Here is a 21,092-nt window from a genome sequence, read left to right as displayed (position 1 = left end):
GTCCCACAATTCAAGAAAGGTTGTAGAGACAAGCAAGGGATCTACAGGCCAGTGAGTCGCATGTCAATGGTTGGGAAACTACTGGAGAAGATTCTGAAGGCGAGACTTTATCTCCACTTGGAGAAGCAAGATTTAATTAGGGATAGTCAGCATATTTTTGTCAGAGGGAGGTTATGCCTAACAAATTTAATTGATTTTTTTGAGCAAGTAACCAACTGTATAGATGAGGGTAGTGTAGTTGATGTAGTTTACATGGATTTCAGCAAAACCTTTGACAAGGTCCCACATGGGAGACTTGTGAATAAGGCAATTGTATATGGGATACAGGGTGATTTGATGAGGTGGATTCATAATTGGATTAGCAGGAGGAGATCGAGGGTGATGATAGACGGCTGCTTGAGTGTCTGGAAGCCAGTGACTAGTGGCATACCACAGGAATCCATGCTAGGCCCCCTATTGTCTGTCATTTATATAAATGACGTAGATGACTGTGGAGGGTTGGATCAGTAAGTTTGCAGATGACACAAAGATTGGTTGGTTAGTTAACAGTGAGGTTGAGTGGACTTCTGGTGGCGGCTATGAAGGAGTAAGTCGCACATTTGGTGGCCCCCACGTGGGTTGGACTTTTGGACCTTTTCTCCCGATTTTTCTACCGGACTTGAACTGTAAAATTGAAGACGAGGCAATTGTGTACTGAATTCCCACATCAGTGCATGGAGAGAAGGACTAGAATTGTTCGTAAAGGCAGAAACAGAAAGACAGAGAAGGCTTAGGCTGAAGCTGCAGCGGGAGACAGCATGGCGGAGGACCAGACCTCTGGTTTGGCGACCCAGCGGTCAACGGAGCAGCTGATGCTAATTATTCAGGAAGGCTTTGCTGAGCAGAAACGGGACTGCTTGGACCCGATAAGAGTCAATTGAGCGGCTGGAGCTTAGATTGGGCACCCAAGATCGGGCGATCCAGAAGGTGGAGAAGGCGCCGGCTGAGCAGGAGGAACATCAAACTGCGGTGGAGTTGGAGGTGGCGATGCTGAGAGACCAGCAGAAGAAGCTCCTGGAGAAAGTGGAGGACCTAGAGAATAGGTGCCGCCAGCAGAACTTGAGAATCGTTGGGCTCCTGGAGGTTTCCGAAGGAGCGGACGCTGGGGCATACGTCGCAGATATGTTTGAGGTCGATCCTTTTTAAGAAAAAGGTGAAATTCAGACTGTTGTATCGTCCCGCCTCTGAGTCACGTGTGAGGAACAGCACTTTTATTTCGAGTCGCCTGAGGATGCGATGGACTTCATGAAAAGGAAAGGACTGGTTGTGGACTGAGAACTTTTGAACTTTGCTGCAGCATTCATGGTTTTGTTTTCTTTTTGTTTCTCAGTTCTTTTTTTAAAAAAAAAAGTTTCTCATTTTTTGTTTTGTGGAAGCTGTTTGTAATGCCTTCTGTATTGATTTGGGACCAGTGGCAGAGTTGAGTGAATTAAGGTTTACATTTGCACTGTTGGGGGTTGGGGCCACCAAGTTAACTGGGCGAGCTAGCTCACGGAAGTGCCGGGGGGGGGGGGGGTGTATATGTTCGGTTTATCAAAGGGGTTGGGTTACAAAGTGTTGTTACTAGGCGGGAGAGGTGGGGGGGGGGGGGAAATGTTCTGCTGATGAGGGAGGGACTTGGGCTAAGAGACAGAGGAGGTTGGGGGCGGAAGCTGCCTGGGGGCGGGCCAGTGGAGGCACGGAGCATCGGTTGGAGGCGGGCCCAAAAAAGGGGGGGGGCAATGAGCTCCCCAACTAGGCTGATCATCTGGAATGTTTGAGGGTTAAATGGGCCGGTCAAGAGGGCACGTGTGTTTGTGCATCTTAGGGGACCGAAGGCGGACGTGGTGATGTTGCAGGAGACGTACCTTAGAGTAACTGACCAGATTAGATTGAGGAAAGGCTGGGTCAGTCAGGTCTTTCACTCGGGACTGGATTCAAAGACTAGAGGGGTCGCGATCCTGATCAATAAGCGGGTGGTGTTTGAGGCGGGTAGAATAATTTTGAATGTGGGAGGTCGGTACATTATGGTCAGTGGGAAACTGGAGGGGGTGCAGGCGGTATTAGTAAATGTGTATGCGCCAAATTGAGTGATGTGGAGTTTATAAAGAGGATTCTGGGGAACATACCGGACCTGAACTCGCACAGTTATTGATCCTGGCTTGGACCAGTCAAGCTCGAAAACGAGCAGGGTGCCAGCAATGGCAAGGGAACTAGGGGGGTTTATGGAACAGATCAGGGGAGTGGATCCATGGAGATTTGGGCGGCCGAGGGTGAAGGAGTTCTACTCACACGTGCATAAAGTGTACTCCCGGATCGATTTCTTCATTTTGAGCAGGGTCTTACTAGCAGGCGTGGTGGACACATGGTACTCGCCAATCACAATCTCAGACCATGCTCCGCACTGGGTTGACCTGCAGGTTAGTAAAGACAGTAACCAGCGCCCGCACTGGAGGTTAGATGTGGGACTTTTGGCTGATGAAGGGGTGTGCGAGCGGCTGAGGAAATGTATTCAGAACTACTGCAGGTCAGAGACACGGGGGAAATTTCAGCAGCGGTGGTCTGGGAAGCACTGAAGGCAGTGGTTAGAGGGGAGCTGATCTCGATACGGGCCCATAAGGAGAAGGTGGACAGGGCAGAGACGGACCGACTGGTTAAGGAGACACTACAGATCGATAGGAGGTATGCGGAGACCCAGAGGCAGGGCTTTTAAGGGAACGGCGGAGGCTACAGGCAGCGTTCGGCTTGTTAACCACAGGGAGGGCAGTGGAGCAGCTGAGAAAGGCGATCTATGAATATGGAGAGAAGGCCAGCAGAATGCTTGCACAGCAGCTCAGAAAGAGGGACGGGGAGATTGGGAAAGTAAATGATAGAGATGGGAACCTGGTTGAAGATTCAGCAGGGGTAAATAAGGCGTTTAGGGATTTCTACAGTAGGCTGTATAGGTCGGAATCCCCTACGAGGCCGGAGGGGCTGAATTTTCCAACGGTTGACGGGGAGCTGGTAGAAGGGCTAGGGGCCCCAATCGGATTGGAAGAGATAGTGAAGGGTCTGAAGGCCATGCCGGCGGGTAAAGCCCCGGGGCCGGACGGGCACCCAGTGGAGTTTTATAAAAAGATCTCTGGGATGTTGGGATGGTGTTGATGTGGATGTTCAATGAGGCAAGGGAAAGAGGGGTGCTGCCCCCGATGATGCCACAGGCCACGATTTCTCTGATTCTGAAGCAGGAGAACCTGGAGCTGTATGGGTCCTACAGGTCGATATCCCTGTTGAATGTGGAAGCCAAGCTGCTGGCCAAAATTTTGTCCTCCAGGATTGAGGATTGTGTTCCGGACGTTATTGGGGATGACCAGACGGGGTTTGTTAAAGGTAAGCCGTTGGTGGCCAATGTAAGAAGGCTGTTCGATGTGATCATGATGCCCCCGGAAGGTAGGGAGGTGGGGGTAGTGATCGCAATGGATACAGAAAAGGCTTTTGATCGGGTAGAATGGGATTATCTGTGGGAGGTACTGGGATGGTTCGGATTTGGGCGGGGCTTTATTGACTGGGTCAGGCTCCTGTGGCAAGTGTACGGACGAATAGGACAACATTTGACTATTTTAGACTGCACCGGGAGATGAGACGGGGATGCCCCCTCTCCCCAAAGTTGTTTGCACTAGCTATAGAGCTGTTGGCAATTGCTCTGAGTGCCGGAAGGGTCTGGTCCCGGGGGGGGCACAGAGGCTCGCTGTATGCAGACGACCTGCTTCTGTACGTATCAGATCCATTAGAAGGGAAGGAAGAAATCATGAGGACTGTAGGGGAATTTGGCCGGTTTTCGGAGTATAAGCTAAATACTGGGTAAAGTGAGATGTTTGCGATCCAGTCGAGGGGACAGGAGAGGCGATTGGGGGAGCTGCCGTTTAGATTAGTAGGGGGAAGCTTTAGGGACTTAGACATTCGAGTGGAGCGGAATGGGACCGGCTGCATTAATTAAATCTGGCCCGGCTAGTAGACCAAATGAAGGATGATTTTCGGAGATGGGACGCGCTCCCATTGTCATTTCTGGGAGGGTGCAGACAGTGAAGATGACGGTCCTCCCGAGATTCCTGTTTATGTTTCAATGTCTCCCCATCTTTATTCCATGGTCCTTTTTTAAACGGGTCTACAAAGTGATCTCTGGCTTTGTTTGGGAGGGCAAAACGCTGTGGGTAAGGAAGGTAATGCTTGAGTGGAGTCGGGGAGAGGGCAGGCTGGCGCTGCCAAATTTTAGTAACTATTACTGGGCGGCGAATATAGCCATGATCAGGAAGTGGATGGTGGGGAGGGGGTCAGCATGGGAGCGTATGGAGACGGCTTCATGTAAGGGCACCAGTTTGGGGGCGTTGGTAACTGCGCCTCTGCCATTCCTGCTGGCACGGTACGCCACCAGTCCCGTGGTGGTGGCGGCCCGAAGAGTCTGGGGCAGTGGAGGAGACATGTGGGAGCAGAGGGAGCATCAGCCTGGTCCCCAATCTGTAATAATCACCAGTTTGCCCTGGGAAGTGTGGATGGGGGGGTTCTGGATATGGCGGGAGGACCAGCGACCCATGTCCACATGTTCTGGGCATGTCCGAAGCTTGGGGGATTTTGGCAAGGGTTTGCAGATGTCATATCCACAGTGTTAAAAACAAGGGTGGCGCTGAGTCCAGAGGTGGCGATTTTCGGGGTATCAGATGACCTGGGAATCCAGGAGGAGAAAGAGGCAGACGTTCTGGCCTTTGCTTCCCTGGTAGCCTGGAGACGGATACTATTAGCTTGGAGGGACTCAAAGCCCCCGAAGTCGGAGACCTGGCTATCGGACATGGCTAGCTTTCTCTGTTTGGAGAAAATCAAATTCGCCTTGAAGGGATCACTGTTCGGGTTCGCCCGGAGGTGGCAACCGTTTGTCGGCTTCATCACCGAAAATTAATTGTCAGCAGAAGTGGGGGTGGGGGTTAGTTTAGCTGAGAGTAGGGGGTTAATAAAGGTGAGACCTGTAGGGGAGGGAGACGTTTGTAGGTTTCTGTACATTGTTTATTGTGGCGTTGTTATAATACCAAAAGATACCTCAATAAAATGTTTATTAAAAAAAACAGTGAGGTTGAGTGTCTTGGGTTTCAGGAAGGTAGAGACGGGATGGTCAAATGGGTGGAGAAGTGGCAGATGGAATTTATCTCTGAAAAGTGTGAGGTGATACACTTTGGAAGGGGAAATTTGACAAGGAAGTATTCAATGAATGGCCTGACACTGGGAAGTTCCGAAGAACAAAGGGACCTTGGCTTGTTAGAGTTTCCAATTAAGGGGCATTTTAGTGTGGCCATTATACCTACCCTGCACTTTTTTGGGTTGTGGGGGGTTTGACCCATGCAGACACGGGGGAGAATGTGCAAACACCACACGGACAGTGACTCGGAGCCGGGATCGAACCCGGGTCCTCAGCACCATGAGGCAGCAGTACTAACAACTGCGCCACCCCTTCACCTTTCTTTGTCTTTATTGCTATGGAAACTGCTCACAATTGCTTTAACTTTCGATTCCCAGAATGGTATTAAAATGGTACCAGACATTTGTTTTACCTTTTGAAGGCGTTGTCTCCTTTAACTCAGAACACTTTTTTCACTCTTGAATTCTTCTGAACAGTACCTTGGTCTCTATTCTCTTAACTCCAGTCGTCTTAATCTTTTTTTCTGTCCCAATTCCCTGGTTAATTGGACTCTATCCTGTACTTCAGGAAGCTTGCCTCTTTGCAACACCTGTACCATCCAGCCTTTCTTCTGGAAGAGTTGAGAGATGTTCACTCCCTGAGGTTCGTCTCCAACTGCCCACAAATTCAGCTAAAACTAAAACTTAACAGCTTCTCTATCTTTCAAGGTCCCAGTTGCCAAGCAACACCGCATACCTATGCTGGCCCATTTACTTTCCATGCTGCAGCCTTTTCTAAGCACAATAGAAATACAGTTGGAACTTGACCAACCCAAACATCTTTGTCCAGCAAGAATCTAACTATAGGTTTTCCCTTTCCAGGCACCAAAATATTAAATTAAACACACTTAATACTACACCTTATTTCTAATGTTTACCAATACAAATATAAATCCCTTGAAACTACCTTTGTTTTTCTAACAGTGGACATGAAAGGCAGTGTGGATAAAGGGGCACGAATAGATTTGATGTGTTTGGATTTGTATGCATTTTTGATGTGTAGGCATCGACAAACTAATAGTAAGAGAGAGTCAGGGCAAATTGATCACTTTCAGTAACCAGGGGTTTGGGACAGAAAAGTGTTTAAGTTGACTGGAGTTAAGAGAACGGAGATCAAGGTATTGTCCATAAGAATTCTAGAAGGGTAAGCAAAGTATAGCCAGTGGGGTGCCGCAGGGATCAGTGCTGGGGCCTCAACTTTTTACAATCTATATGAATGACCTTGAAAGGAAAAGAGTGTATTGTAGCCAAGTTATAATAGCAATCTTTATTAGTGTCTCAAGTAGGCTTACATTAACACTACAATGAAGTCACTATGAAAATCCCCTCGTCGCCACACTCCGGTACCTGTTCGGGTACACAGAGGGAGAATTCAGAATGTCCAATTCACCTAACAAGCACGTCTTTTGGGACTTGTGGGAGGAAACTGGAGCACCTGGAGAAACCCCCTCCCCCCACACACAGGGCGGACGTGCAGACTCCACATTGATTGACCCAAGCCAGGAATCGAACCCGGGTCCCTGGCATTATGAAGTAACAGTGTTAAGCATGGTGCTACCATGTTTATAGACAATACAAAGATTAGCAGGAAAGTAAGTTCTAAGGAGGACATCCAGAATCTGCAAAGGGCATAGTTAAGGACAGGTTAAGTGAGTTGACAAAAGAATTGGCAGATGGAGTATGTTGTATTTTTTACTATTTTTCTTCTCCTTTTTCACATTTTCATCCAAATTTGCATTCACCAACAAACGGCAGATGGAGTATGTTGTGGGGAAATGTGAGGTTGTCCACTTTAGTATGACAAATAAAAGAGCAGAATGTTTAATTGGAGAGCGACTACAGAATACTGTAGTACAGAGGCATCTCATGAATCACAAGTTAGTACACAGGTCCAGCAAGTAATTTGGAAGCAAATCCAAATTTGACCTTTATTGCAGAGCTTTTGGAGTATAAAAGCAGGGAAGTCTTAATAAAATTGTACACCCCTAGCGCACTGCAAATCTTTCTGGTCTCCTTATTTAAGACTTGTCTTGGAGGCAGTTCAGAGAAGATTCACTAGGTTGATTCCAGGGTTGAAAGGATTGTCTCGTGAGGAAAGGTTGAGCAGATTGGGTGTATTATTGGATTTAGAAGAATGAATGGTGATCTTATTGAAACATAAAAGATTCTGGTGGGATTTGTCAAGGTAGATTCTATATTATCTTTATTGTCACAAGTAGGCTTGCATTGCAATGAAGTTACGGTGAAAATCCCCTAGTCGCCATATTCAGGTGCCTGTTCGGGTACACAGAGGGAGAATTCAGAATGTCCAAATTACACGTCCTTCGGGACTAGTGGCAGGAAACCGGAGGACCCGGAGGAAACCCATGCAGACACAGGGAGAACATGCAGACTCCGCACAGTGACCCAGGTGGGAATTGAATCTGGGACCATGGCTCTGTGAAGCCACAGTGCTAACCACTGTGCTACCGTGATGCCTTCTGAAAGGATGTTTCCTCTTGTGGGGGAATCTAAAAGTTGTTTCAGCATACAAAACCTCTCATTTAAGAGATTAGGAACTCATTTGCTTTGGGTTGCTCATCTATGGAATTCTCTACCCAGATAACCTTGGAAGCTGAGTCACTGAATGTATTTAAAGTAAAGGAAGACAGATTCTTGATCTACAACAGAGAATTCATTGTAGCTAAATAAATCCTGAAACACAATCTGTTGCAGAGATCTGAATAGGGGTGTAATGCTAGTCTAATGCAATTCTTTTTGGATCTAGCTATGGGATTTGGGGAAACACCATGGGCGGAATTCTATGACCCCTCGCAGGGTCGGGGAATCGCCCGGGGCCGGCGTAAATCCCACCCCCCGCCGTGGCCGGAATTCTCTGCCACCTGGGAATCGGCGGGAGCGGGAATCACGCCCCGCCGATCGGCGTGCCCCCCGCGGCGATTCTCCGGTCCGTGATGGGCCGAAGTCCCGCCGCTGAAAGGCCAATCCCGCCAATGTGGTTTAAACCACCTCTGTTGGCGGCGCGAGCGGGCCCCCGGGGTCCCGGGGGGGGGGAGGGTCGCGGGGCAATTGGACCCAAGGGGGTGCCCCCACAGTGGCCTGGTCCACGATCGGGGCCCACTGATCGGCGGGTGGGCCTGTGCCGTGGGTGCACACTTTTTCCTCCGCCGCCGCCACGGCATCCACCATGGCGGAGGCGGAAGAGACCCCCCCACCGCGCATGCGCCGGTGACGTCAGTGGCCGCTGACTCACCAGCGCATGCGCAGACCGGCGAAGGCCTTTCGGCCAGCCCCGACGCCGGGTGGCGTAGCGCCAAAGGTCATTGGCGCCGTTTGTGGCGCCATCATCGGAGCGGAAACCACTCCGGCGCGGACCTAGCCCTTAAAGGTGCGGAATTTGCCCAACGCCAGAGTGGTTGGTGCCACTCCGCTCCGCTGGGACCCCCTGCCCCGCCGGGTAGGGGAGAATCCCGGCCCTGATGTCTAACGAGTTTTGCTATGACCACCAACCTAACTCAAAATCTCATGCCCTTCTACGAGTTAGGAAATGTAATTGCGTTCTACTGCTTTGACTTTAAACTTTGAAATTATAAATCTAATATTTAATGTGAGTTCTTAGATAATTGCTGACTGTAATATTTTTGTTTTATAGGATGTTCAGTTGAAAGCAAAAACCTATTTGCTTGGAACAGATTTATCCAATTTCAAATATGATGACTTTATTTTTGTACTGGACATTATTAGCAGGTATTTTGTGGAAATGCTCATACAGAACTGGCACTATGTTTTAATTCACCATTTTTGTATGCACATTTATTTCAACATCAATGTTACTTATTTGCAAACCAGACTAATGCAAGTTGGTGAAGAATTTTGTGGCAGTAAATCGGAGGTGTTGCAGGAGTCTATTCGGAAACAAAGTGTGAATTATTTTAAAAGCTATCACAGGTAAAAATTATTCATTTTATTAGAAATCAATTACATTTTATGTACCTCATCCCTCGAATAGCGTGTTGCCTGTATAAAAGTAAATATTTTTGTTACAGACTCTTAAATATAGACTCATGATCACTTGTACTGATGAGCTGCTTATTTCCAGGTTTGTTGAACCGAATTCCAATTTTTGTCATTTTCCATGATTACTATTATTCTGCTGCCAAAATTGGGGAAAATTTCTGATCAATAATTTTTTTAAATTTATAGTACCTAATTATTTTTTCAAATTAAGGCTTCAACCCCCAGACTTCCTTGCTTCAACCCCCCCCCCCCCCCCCAGTCTTCATCGCCCTCCGTGTTCAGGCTTGGCCACATTAAGAACTTAATGCTACCTTAGAATTGTTCCCATTCCTAAAACAAATATGCTTTTGTATAGTTTTAAAATACCGAATGCTAATGGATTTTAAAGAAATGAATCTTTATGATTTCATGGAAGGAAAATTTAAGTTTGCTTTAACAACCGCTTCAGGATTCTCTATAGCTTGAATTCTGAGATGCAGGAGGAAATTCACTTACTCAGTAAATGTACTGATTTTAAAGTAGATTGAGGCAAGAGAAAGGAATAAGTCCAAGCGTGTTTACCATCCTGAAACATATTTATGTAAAATAAGACTAATATAATTAACATTAATGGACTATTTTATCTCTTTTTGTAGAATACGCCTTGAAGAACTAAGAATGTTTTTGGAAAATGAAACTTGGGAACTTTGTCCTGTGAAATCAAACTTCAGTATTTTGCAATTGCATGTGAGTGATTACTGTCAGGAATGGAGTTCGTCAAACAACTTTAACCATCAAAGGAATACATCAGAACTTTCTTTTGATTTTTCCCATTTTACTTGGGATCCCCACAATGCTGGTTGATCACCTCCATCTCCTCCTGTCAGTCACCAATTCCTCTTCCAACCCTGCTGCGTTTAAGACTTATCCCACTGCATGGTCTTGGGACTGCCAGCAAGAAGGAGAAGAGGCATACCTATCTCCATCATTCACCTCACCACATTTCCCCTCTCTATAGCAGATGACCATACCGATTCCATCTCTTCGCAGTTGCTGCCTTCGATGCTCCCACAATTTTCACAGACTCCCTGATGTGCTGCTTCTATTTCAGCATCCACATTTTATTATCCCGACATTGTATGTCACAGCAGATGTCATCTGCATAGATAAACGTTCGAGACCAGGTTGGAGTTTTGAGAGGGGAATATAGGGTTACGTATTTATGCACAAAACTTCAATCTGCCATAAAGACTATTACTTCCATTAAATCATAGAATCCCTGCAGTGCAGAAGGACACCATTCTGCCCATCGAGTCTGCACAGCCCCTTTGAAAGACCATCCTACCTAGGCCCAATCCCCCGCCCTATTCCTGCAACCCCACCTTAAGAGACAATTTAGCATGGCCAATCCACTAACTTGCACATCTTTTGACTGTGGGAGGAAACCGGAGCACCCGGAGGAAACCCACGCAGACAGAGGGAGAATGTGCAAACTGCACACAGACAGATATCCAAAGTCAGAATCGAACCTGGGTCCCTGGCATTGTGAGACAGCAGTGCTAACCACTGTGCCGCCCAAGGCAGAGTCAATTACATTTTCTGTGAATAATGTGATCAGAAAATGTTCCGTTATCTGATACAATTGAAAAGTCCTACTGCTTTGCTTTTTGGATGTAATTATTATTTCAAATCCATTGCTATCCTCTTGATTATTTTTGATTGGCAATCTACTTGCAAGAAATCATCTCCGATATTAAGAGACACTCTTATTTCATGTTTAACTCTCTAGTTTTCAAATAGGTTTCTTCTCATTCTCATTGTCATTTGTATCCAGTAATTCCTGAATTGTGCTTTTAAAATATACCACTTCTGAAACCTTATCCCTCATATAATTTAGTCCAACTCTATTTGTTGCTTCCTCATTCTTTTGAAGCGCATCTTTCTAAAATTACAATTCCGCATTGTGCTCTTCCTTATCCCATGGACAATCTAATGTAAAAAGGCCATAATGTAATGTTCACTGTTCTTTGATCTCTGGTTTGTTAGACAAAAGCAGATTCAAAATTTTTCTTTACCTACATCTAAAAGCAATCACTTATAAGCCTCAATGTATGTAGGTTTCTGTTCAGATTTAACAGAGGGTTTATGTAGTTGCACAACATATGGTCCCAGAAAATTAAAAAACATTTCTGCAGGTGAGTTACAATTATTCATTTTTAAGTCTACGGATGATTCTGGTTACTTTATTCAGTCATCCATTTATTGATTATAATTGTCTTAACTACATCACAAATGGCTGTCGGCTCTTGCCATTTTTGAGGAATGTCTAATGGCACAGCCCTTCAAAGAAAATGGCACATTAGCACCCAAGGGCCGTAATTTACTGAGTGTGGTGTACATTTTTTTTGAATGAGTAATGCACCTTTTTCAACAAATGCTGGATACTCCCAGGTATCAGCATCTGATGCTGTCCAGTATTTTCTGTTTTTGTTTCGGATTCTGGCATCTATTAATTTGCTTTTATACCACAACTTTTGCTTCATTGACCATCTATTCAGTCAAATTGTATCCTGACTTGTTTGCTTGAACTCAAATGTGATGCTTACATATCATTAGTCCTAAATTCTAATCTATTTTAATTATTTTAATGGAAATCTATTGCTTTTAGGAATTTAAATTTATGCGACAGTCACGTTCACCTTCAGTGTCACCAAGCAAGCAATATACAACAGCAGGATCTCTATTTGACCAATACCAAAATGGTGGAAATCCATTTGAACACCAGACAGACGGCAAAGATGATGAAACAGAAGATGTTCTTGCCGCTAATGGGGTATGACTATGTCTATTTGCAATGAATTTAAATAAGATCATTTTAGAATGGCTTTTTGGTGGCAAGGGAGCAATCTTAAATATCCGAAATAAAACTGAAATGTCAGAAGTATTTCTAGTACCTTTGACAGGGCTAAGTATTTGTGTGCAAAACTTCAATCTAATCATAAAGACCATTTTCCTATGATTGATATGAGTGAAATATGGGAACGTAGAGCATGACATTGATGGCAGGTAGTATTTAAAATTGCCTTCAAAGCTAGCAGTCACAGGCCGGATTAATACACTGAAACACAAGAGACTAGAATTTCGGTCTTTCTTTCATCTTAAATGTTTTAATTTTTCTATAACTAACAGAAAGACTTACGTTCCTGTAACCATTTCTCTTGCCTATGCAATACCCTTCTTCATCATAATCTCTTTTCTAGCTACTTTAAAGGAACATATGCATTAACTATCTGTTGGTCTCAGCTATGAATTCTGACAGAATACTCACAATGTTTATCCTTTGTCATATTGCCAGAAGCATATTAGTTCATAAATAAGCTGGTTTAGCACGTGAGCTAAACAGCTGGCTTGTAATGCAGAACAATGCCCGTTCAATTCCTGTATTGGCCTCCCCGAACAGGCGCCGGAATGTAGCAACTAGGGCCTTTTCACAGTAACTTCATTGAAGCCTATTTGTGACAATAAGCGATTATATTATTATGATTATTATTATTACTTTTTCAACTTGGCAAATTTACCAAATGGTTAGTTAAACAAAAGCAGACCAGGACGGCAGCTGAATCCAGCTTGGGCGTTAGTTGGGTCCAACAGGCACCCTTAGTACCCTGGGTTAGGAAGGAAAATAATCAGTCAAGGTCCCTGCTCTTGGTCATTGTTCAGTGAAGTACAGTATATGGTAATCAAAGAAGTACGGTTTATGTTCTAAAGCAATTTGAGTGTCCTGTGAATAGTAACCAGTGTTTAAGGTGCCAGGAAGTAACTCCTGCCTGTGGAGTCATACCATAATAAAACCTAAAGCTTTTGGTGGAGGAGTGGAGGGAAAACATAAATTTGGTCAGAGGTATGGGAGCTTGTCTTTGGCCTGTTCTGTTGGCCAACGTGTATACATGAAAAATTGGGACATCACAAATAAATTGTGCATAATTGGCTGAACTGGAGCAAGCAGAGCTGTGTTGGCAGACATTTATTTATTTATAACTTTTTGAAACTGTTGCACATGAAGGTCAGCTAATCAATGATTAGGCACCTAGTACCAACTGAAAACCTTCCCAACTCCAATTTATTTTGATGTGGAGGTGTCAGCATTGGACTGAAGTGGGCACAGTAAGAAGTCTTAGAACACAAGGTTAAAGTACAACAGATTTATTTGGAATCACGAGCTTTTGAAGCATAGCTCCTTCATCGGGACTCGCATTGTGTTTGTAGCCAACTTGTGTATCAAAGCACAAAACACAGTATTCCCCTTTTTCCTTCAGCACAGCCCAAAGCACATTACACAGATACACTTTACACTGTCCGTTTAAGTAGACATTCAATTTTCCCAGAAACAACACAAGGAGATGGCTCTCAGAGGTTTACTTCTGTACTTATTCCTTTTCAGCCTAACAACTTTAAATTTCAACATTAGTTTTCACACTTTTTTTCCCCACCAAGGGATTCTTCCTCTAGCACAAACTATGCGAATCTCCCTGGCTTCTTTTAGTTCCTTACGAATTCGGTCTTTTCAATTCAAGCACAAAGTTCCACCCACATTTTTGCCTGTTGAACTACCGCATGGTACTGCCTGTAACTACTTCCCCCTCCCACATTCTGGCAGATACTAGCTTTGTCTGTGTGATTTTAGGGATACCTTACACCCTCTCTGCTCAAACCCCATCTCATGGCAACCTGAATCACATGGGCCATATATCCAGGTAGAAATGATGATTCACTCTTCTTGAGACCCCAACTGTCTTTTACCTTAGTAAATGGGAAATTTAAAGCACAGTTGTTTACCACTCGACATTCTCAACACATTGGGACTTCAGAGACACTCCTGGGAGACTTAAGAACAGGGCACATGACCCTCCTCATTTTACCTGAAGTTCAAGACACCGTTCCGAAACGCGCTTCCAAAATTCTTTTAAATCTAGGCAGCTCACTACCAGCATCTCAGACAATTATCAATGGACAATAAAGCTGAGGCTCGTGTTCCATGAAAGAATAATAAAAATTAACTTCATAATTGTAACAATTTACAAGCACAGCATATGTAATCAACAAAATGAATCTTAATTTAGCCCACATATTCTTAGTGATATTTGGTTAGCTGAATTCCTAATTCCAGGTAATTGGACTGAGGATTGTTTCTTCCCGCAGTATGAATCTGATGAGTTGGAGAAGAGTGCTTATCAAGACTACGATAGCGATAGTGATGTTCCAGAAGAGCTTAAAAGAGACTATGTGGATGAACAGACTGGTGACGTTCCTGTGAAAAGGTAGTCTATTATAAATATTGTACTAAAACAATGTAATAGAATGTTCAGAAGTAGTGTGCATTACTAAGGGTGAGGGAACATGGAACATAGAATAGTAGAGCACAGAACAAGCCCTTTGGCCCTCCATGTTGTGCCGAGCCTTGTTCGAAACCAAGATCAAGCTATCCCACTCCCTGTCATTCTGGTGTGCTCCATGTGCCTATCCTAAAGTGTCCGACTCCACTATCACAGCAGGCAGTCCATTCCACACCCTAACCACTCTCTGAGTAGTAACCCACCTCGGACATCCCTCCTTATATCTCCCACCCTGAACCTTATAGTTATGCCCCCTTGTAACAGCTACATCCACCCGAGGAAATAGTCTCTGAGCGTCCACTCTATCTATCCCCCTCATCGTGTTACAAATCTCTATTAAGTTACCTCTCATCCTCCTCCACTCCAAAGAGAAAAGCCCTAGCTCCCTCACCCTTTGCTCATAAGACCTATCCTCCAAACCAGGCAGCATCCTAGTACATCTTCTTTGCACCCTTTCCAATGCTTCCACATGAAACGTTCTTGTATAGTTGGCAAACATACCTGTTTTTGCACAGTTGGCCACCATGCCATAATCAATGTTTGTATTGTTTTCTTCACTATACTTCAAATTTTAATGGGCTTTGCTATACTACAGGTCATCTCCTAATTATTTGTTCAATACCAAAACTGTAATCATTAGACTAGTTAATTGAAACCACCTGGTAATCAAACTCGTCCACTCATGTGCTGCAAGTCAGAAAATAGGAGGTGGGCTGGCAATTCCCCTTTTGGGAATAAGTTGTGGTATAATACACTGGAGATCATATGAAATGCTGACCACATTTTCAAGCTAGCTTCAAAACCATACTGTCAAATCATATTGCTGAGGATATAATTAGTCAAGTTTATTTAGAAATAAAATATGGAGAAAGAGTAAGATCCTCATAGTCTAAATACATATAAAACAAAGGATTAAAGTTATCAGTAATATTTTTAGAATATATTTCTTATTTGGTTATAATGCTTCTCAAACTGGGGGGGGGGGGGGTAAATGTAGAAATCTTCCAGAGGATCTACAACCCAAGGCCAGCTGACAGATGGACAAGATGGGCAACTTCTCGGGGTGTGGTTGTTAAGAATAAAAGATTAGAGCAGTGACTGGAAATGTGCTCCCCTTGCGACTGTTGGACTCTGCGGATTCCTGAATTACCAAGGATAGACACTCTGCAGTGAGAAGCTGGCATACTCATTTTACTGATATTAACAAAGAAATACCTGTTTTCTTACAAGTATTATAAAAACACACTTTACATGAAGCACTTTCACATGATGACTATTGTGCAGTATTATAATTTTACTATGATTACAAATCCATTTGAAAATATCTCCTCCAAGCAAAGGAGTTTGAGAGCCAGTGGGTTACACATGAAAAGCTTTTGGATAAAATGGTTACTGTGGGTGTTCCACAGTGCGATGCAGTACTTGGATCACAATACTACTTTATTAGCCTTTTGGAGTCTGGTGGGGAGGGGCTGGGGTGTCTTGAATACTGTGGCTCCCTCCCATCTATATTGGGTGACGATGAGCCTGATTCTATCCTGCAACCCACCCCAGAACAAAGATCCCACAATTCTGGGAACTTTCCTCTCATGTGATTGTGGTGAGCTGGGAAATTTCTCAATTTGCGCTATCCTCAAGTGAAAAACCGGGCTTTGGGGAAGTGGAAAATACCCTGGGAACGAAAAAAATCAGTTTCATGTCGACCTGAAACAAGCTTGCAATTGTCCAGTGCACATATTAGGAATGTAATTTGAACACATTTGACTGTCATTAATATGCATTATAAAGGACCCTCACTGAAATCAGCCCCGAATAATCTTTCAGAGGCAAGGCTCTATATACCAGATCAGCGTTGGGTTGTAATGTGCTGCAGGGTAAAGACTCGACTTGGGGACTTGAACGGGTGGAGTTGCAGGGCGAGGTGGGTGACGAGATGGAGGCAAGGGAGGGGGCGGCATGGCAAAGGCTCAACTTGAGACTGGGAGAGTAGACTGGGAAAGGTTGCACTCAGACACATGAATGGGGAGGGGGTGAGGGAAGAACCCGTTACAGAAGATTAAGGAGGGTTTTGGGCCATAATCGGAGGATCACGGAGTGAAGAAGCTCTTCAGTTAATGGTGCTAAGCTTGCAAAGTCCCAGCCCAGGGAGGCATGTCAGTCCAGTGTCAGTTGGGCCTCGCATGTTGTGCACAGCATGTTCGGCATGATACTGGGCTGCAGATAGGACACTCGGGCAGAGGAGGCACCTGCAGCCTTTGGATGAGGAAAGGTTTGTGTCGTGGCACATGAAAGTTTCATGGAGGGGCTGGTCGCTATATGTCAGATGGAGAGATAAGAGAGCCACAATTTGCAAAGGCACATGCACCTCAAATGATTTGAGGGGTCATACAGAAGGTATCCATTACCTCCATGTTAGAGATAAGGGTCTGGCTGTGGTGTCCCTGGGGCGCTTTGCAGAAGTGCCTATGAAAGAGGGAAGAGAAAATTGCTGCATGGCAGGTGACCTGAAAGCAGGACAATAGACTCACGAGTCATTGCGTGAGGGATCAGTTGGTGCAGGATTCTAACTTGTGTGTGCACCTCCGGCCTCACCATCGTCACATGACCGCTCTCAGTCCTCTCCGACCAGCTCAATAGCCCGCTTCTCAAAAGGAGTGAGGGTTTTGATCTCAGCCATTCCTCCACTGGCCTGCGACCTCTCCCGCCTATTATTGGTGAACCTAGAGAGTGTGAGCAGGGCACATGCCAAGGCAGAGGATAAGGATGCCTACCTTGCCTGGGTGGTGAGTGGAGCCATGCATGGCGTGAGGACATAAGCTACAGAGAATATGGACATAGATGGAGATTGAAGCTGTGTGAGAGAATATTAGTGCATGGGCCCGGGTTCAATTCCGACCTTGGGACACTCTGTGTGAATATTCACACATTCTCCCCGTGTCTACGTAGGTTTCCTCCGGGTGCTCTGGTTTCCTCCCACAGTCCAAAGAAGTGCGGGTTAGGTGGATTGGCCATGCTAAATTGCTCCTTAGTGTCCAAGGATGTGCTGGTTATGGGGATAGAGTGGGGTGGACTGTATGGATTGGCCATGCTAAATTGTCCCTTAGCCATCAAAAGGTGAGGTGGGGTTACTGGTTCAGGGGATAGGGTATGGGGCATGGGCCCGGATAGGGTGCTCTTTCAGAGGGTCGGTGCAGACTTGCTGGGCCGAATGGCCATCTCCTGCACTGTAGAGATTCTATGAGAGGACATGGGTAGAGTGCTTTTTCGAAGGATCAGTGCAGACTCGATAGGTTGAATGGCCTCCTTCTGCACTGTAGGGATTCTCTGATTCTCGTGGTGATGTCCCTTGAGCTGGCAGTATGCGAGATCCCTGTATTGTAGGGTGTCACCCTGCGAATGCCTGATGGGCTTGAGTGTGTTAATTGAGGCTGAGGACCTTGTTAATTTACCCTGACAAACATGCGATCATTCATCCTCTTTCTGCAGTGGATGACTGACCTCTCCTGTGCAGCATTGGTGTTCGTTGCCATGGACACCGCTTCGCAGGCTGTAGTTGAAGGTTTCTGAGTCTCCATGGTATCCAGAGGGTGGTCTAGTGAGGTGTTACTGAACTTGGGGACTGAATGCATTTTGTCTTTGGGGTTCTTTCTCATCTGGAGCAGCCCTGGGATGAAGCGAATGAGAAAGCTGTGCAAGTTTACAGTTTAAACATTATGCCCAGAGCAATAATTTAGCGATGCAGGTGAATCAGAGGCTGCTTGACCACGAAACTATGTGTTTCTTGTTCCTGCATATTTAATGAGGCAGGAAGTGGATAATATAGCACGGAAACATGCCATTGCAGCCGGAGGGGGGGAAAACACCACTTTCCTTGTCCACCACATCACTTACTGTACAGAGGGAAGAATCTTATCCTTCATGTCTGCTTAAAGTGGTGTAGTTTGGTTTTGAGCCAAGTAAACTCTCATAGAATTTGAAAGATCCTCCAACAGTTTAATTAGCACCTAGATCCAAGTCTCTGTATGTTGGCTAAGCTGAAGATCAAAGAATCTAACCATCAGGTAGTTTGGTTTTGGTCACCATTTTTAATGTTCATGGGGAAATACAGTTCCAAGCTAAATTTATAAAGATGAATTTCTGTTTGCAGTGATGTAAGAAATATTAGGCAAATGTTCAAACATTTGATGAACATTTTAACATAAATACATTTCATTTGCAGTGGTTTATTATCTACTTGATAAACAAAATTGCTTCTCACTAAAGTGATATTGATTGGCAATTGCAATACTGTAAGAGATAATTGTCAAAATAAATACTGATGTACATTGACAGCCTGATAATGCCATGCCACACTGTCTAACAGCTGCTTTCTAAAGCAGCTCATGAAATCACTTCTCAAAGACCTACAGTAATTAAATTGCTGTTTTTAATTAGTGTTTCCAAAGAAACCCTGAAAAGTAGGAAGAAGTCGGACTACTATCTGAACAAGGGCAATACACTCATTTTAACAAACACTACTTTGAATGTAATAAGGCTTGTTGGTGAGTATGAAAGCATTTAGTTGAAGTTAATTGAATGCCTTGTACAGGTAATCAATGTCTGTGACTTAAAATGGTGTCCTGTCCCCTCACTTCCCCCAGCCCTCCTCCCAGCACATTCTATTGATCCATAACTCTCTCTCCACGACCTTGTCCAGCCTACCTTTGCAACTTGCATTCTCATCTGTGCCCTCCAGTCCGCTGATTGTAGCTTTCTATGCCTCTCCGTACCCCCAGCCCACTTCACCACCTGTGTCAGAGTCATAAATAATCAAGGGCAACTGTGGCTAAGCCCCACAGCCTCTCTACTTCTTACTCTGCTTTTCAAAGTTTTCTCCACACTAATCTGTTTGACCTTTGGAGACTGAGAAGCAAACCACAAATTTGTACGTTCCTTTTTTCCTTTGTGAAGTGCCTGTACATTTTTATTATGTTGCAGGTTGACAGGCTGTCTCCTTCTGATATTTAAGGTTTACTGTTTCAAACTGAGAAAGCAACTGTTGGCATAACTGATGCTGCTCATGGAATTAGGAGTAAAATAATTCACTGAAGTTGGGAAGTCAAACTAAGGGTGTATGAGTTTCTTGCTTTCTAACATTATCTACGAATATTTGCTGATTTCATCTCTCCCAAGGGTGATACTTTATAGTGAATCTGATACGGTTATGGGTTTTTCAGAACATGCATTGAATGAAAATGTTGATGGTCCTCTGAGCTCCAGTAATCTAAAGGATTCATCATCAGTGTTGTATCAAAGTATTAAAATCGCTCACTGATGATTACAACATATTGTTTGATAGATAAGACATGTGATATGTTGACTCCATTTGAATTTTATTTTAGATTTGCCTCTATTCAGTGAAGCAATTGGCCAAGAATATTTTAAGCAAGTAGAATTGCAGCCTAATTATTTCCTTTAAATATAAACATAATTAAAACCTACATTTTGCAGCAAGGTAACCATCTTTTCAATGCTTCCTTGATGAGACAATATGCTGTAACTAGCCACCTCAACATTTTTCCGAGAGAAATTTTGAATATTGTTTGAATCAGCAAGGACTCAGTTTTGTTGCAAAGGATGTTTTCAGCGTTAAGTGAATTAATAGTTTACATTGTTGATTTACGAATGTTGAAACAAAACAAATGGTGCAAACATGCTGCTAACATCTGGTGGTCATCAGTCAGTGGTTGGTGAACATCCGATTGTTTAGTTGCATAGTTATTTCATACTAAATTTACAATTGATTTCATATTTTGGCATATGAAAGACTATCCAAGAATATCCATAACTTGAGAAACCCTTTGTTTATATTTTTAATAGACTAAATTATGACAGATGCGCGTGCATTAATGCTGATGGATTGCAAGGTATTTAACCAATGTAGTTGAATTAGCAAAGAGCAAGTAAATACTTCCTTTGGCATTATTCTGGGATCTAGTTGCACGCTGTTATTTTGCAATATTCATTTTTTGTGTGCGCTGCACTACTTGACACAGGGCTCTTCTGAGGCTTTCCAACTACACAAAATGATTTGACAATCAGTTCTTCATGAAACCATTCCTTTCCAGATGTTCATTGTACATGTGGAAGTAAAGTAAAATGCTGCATAGTTCAGTATGGTACAAATGTAAAAGAATTCCATGATTACCTTTTTTACGCAGAAACATTGCAAGGCATTGTCAAAATGCTGGGCTGCTCTAAATTCTGATATTACTGTAAAAATGATGCAGAGCTGTTCTGACATTGTTGTGCGCTGAAAGAAGAGTGTTGTTCAAATATTTTATCATGAGACCAGCCTCAGTAGCTCGTGTAATTGATTTGGATCCACTCGTGAATTGTTGCTTTCAAGACGGAATGAAGGTGTGGTGATATACATCACCGTATATCCACAAGGGGTTAATGTAAATACACTACGACTAAGTAACCACTAGAGGGAGCACTCGG

At 44.2% G+C, this 21,092-nt stretch overlaps 1 protein-coding gene across 1 annotated transcript in view; it reads left to right on the top strand.

Annotated features, from left to right (window-relative positions):
• The window catches only part of vps50 (VPS50 EARP/GARPII complex subunit), a 234,499-nt gene that overhangs the window by 117,562 nt on the left and 95,845 nt on the right, over positions 1–21,092 (top strand). Inside the window, exons 15-20 of the mRNA XM_038797578.1 lie at positions 8,873–8,967; positions 9,070–9,168; positions 9,873–9,963; positions 11,885–12,049; positions 14,416–14,534; positions 19,044–19,150. Of these exons, the coding sequence (XP_038653506.1) occupies positions 8,873–8,967; positions 9,070–9,168; positions 9,873–9,963; positions 11,885–12,049; positions 14,416–14,534; positions 19,044–19,150 (676 nt within the window). The remainder of the gene's footprint in view (positions 1–8,872; positions 8,968–9,069; positions 9,169–9,872; positions 9,964–11,884; positions 12,050–14,415; positions 14,535–19,043; positions 19,151–21,092) is intronic.

Source organism: Scyliorhinus canicula, chromosome 5, assembly GCF_902713615.1.
Source record: "Scyliorhinus canicula chromosome 5, sScyCan1.1, whole genome shotgun sequence".
In the NCBI taxonomy this organism is placed as follows: domain Eukaryota; kingdom Metazoa; phylum Chordata; class Chondrichthyes; order Carcharhiniformes; family Scyliorhinidae; genus Scyliorhinus; species Scyliorhinus canicula.
This window is presented reverse-complemented; position numbering and strand designations above follow the sequence as displayed.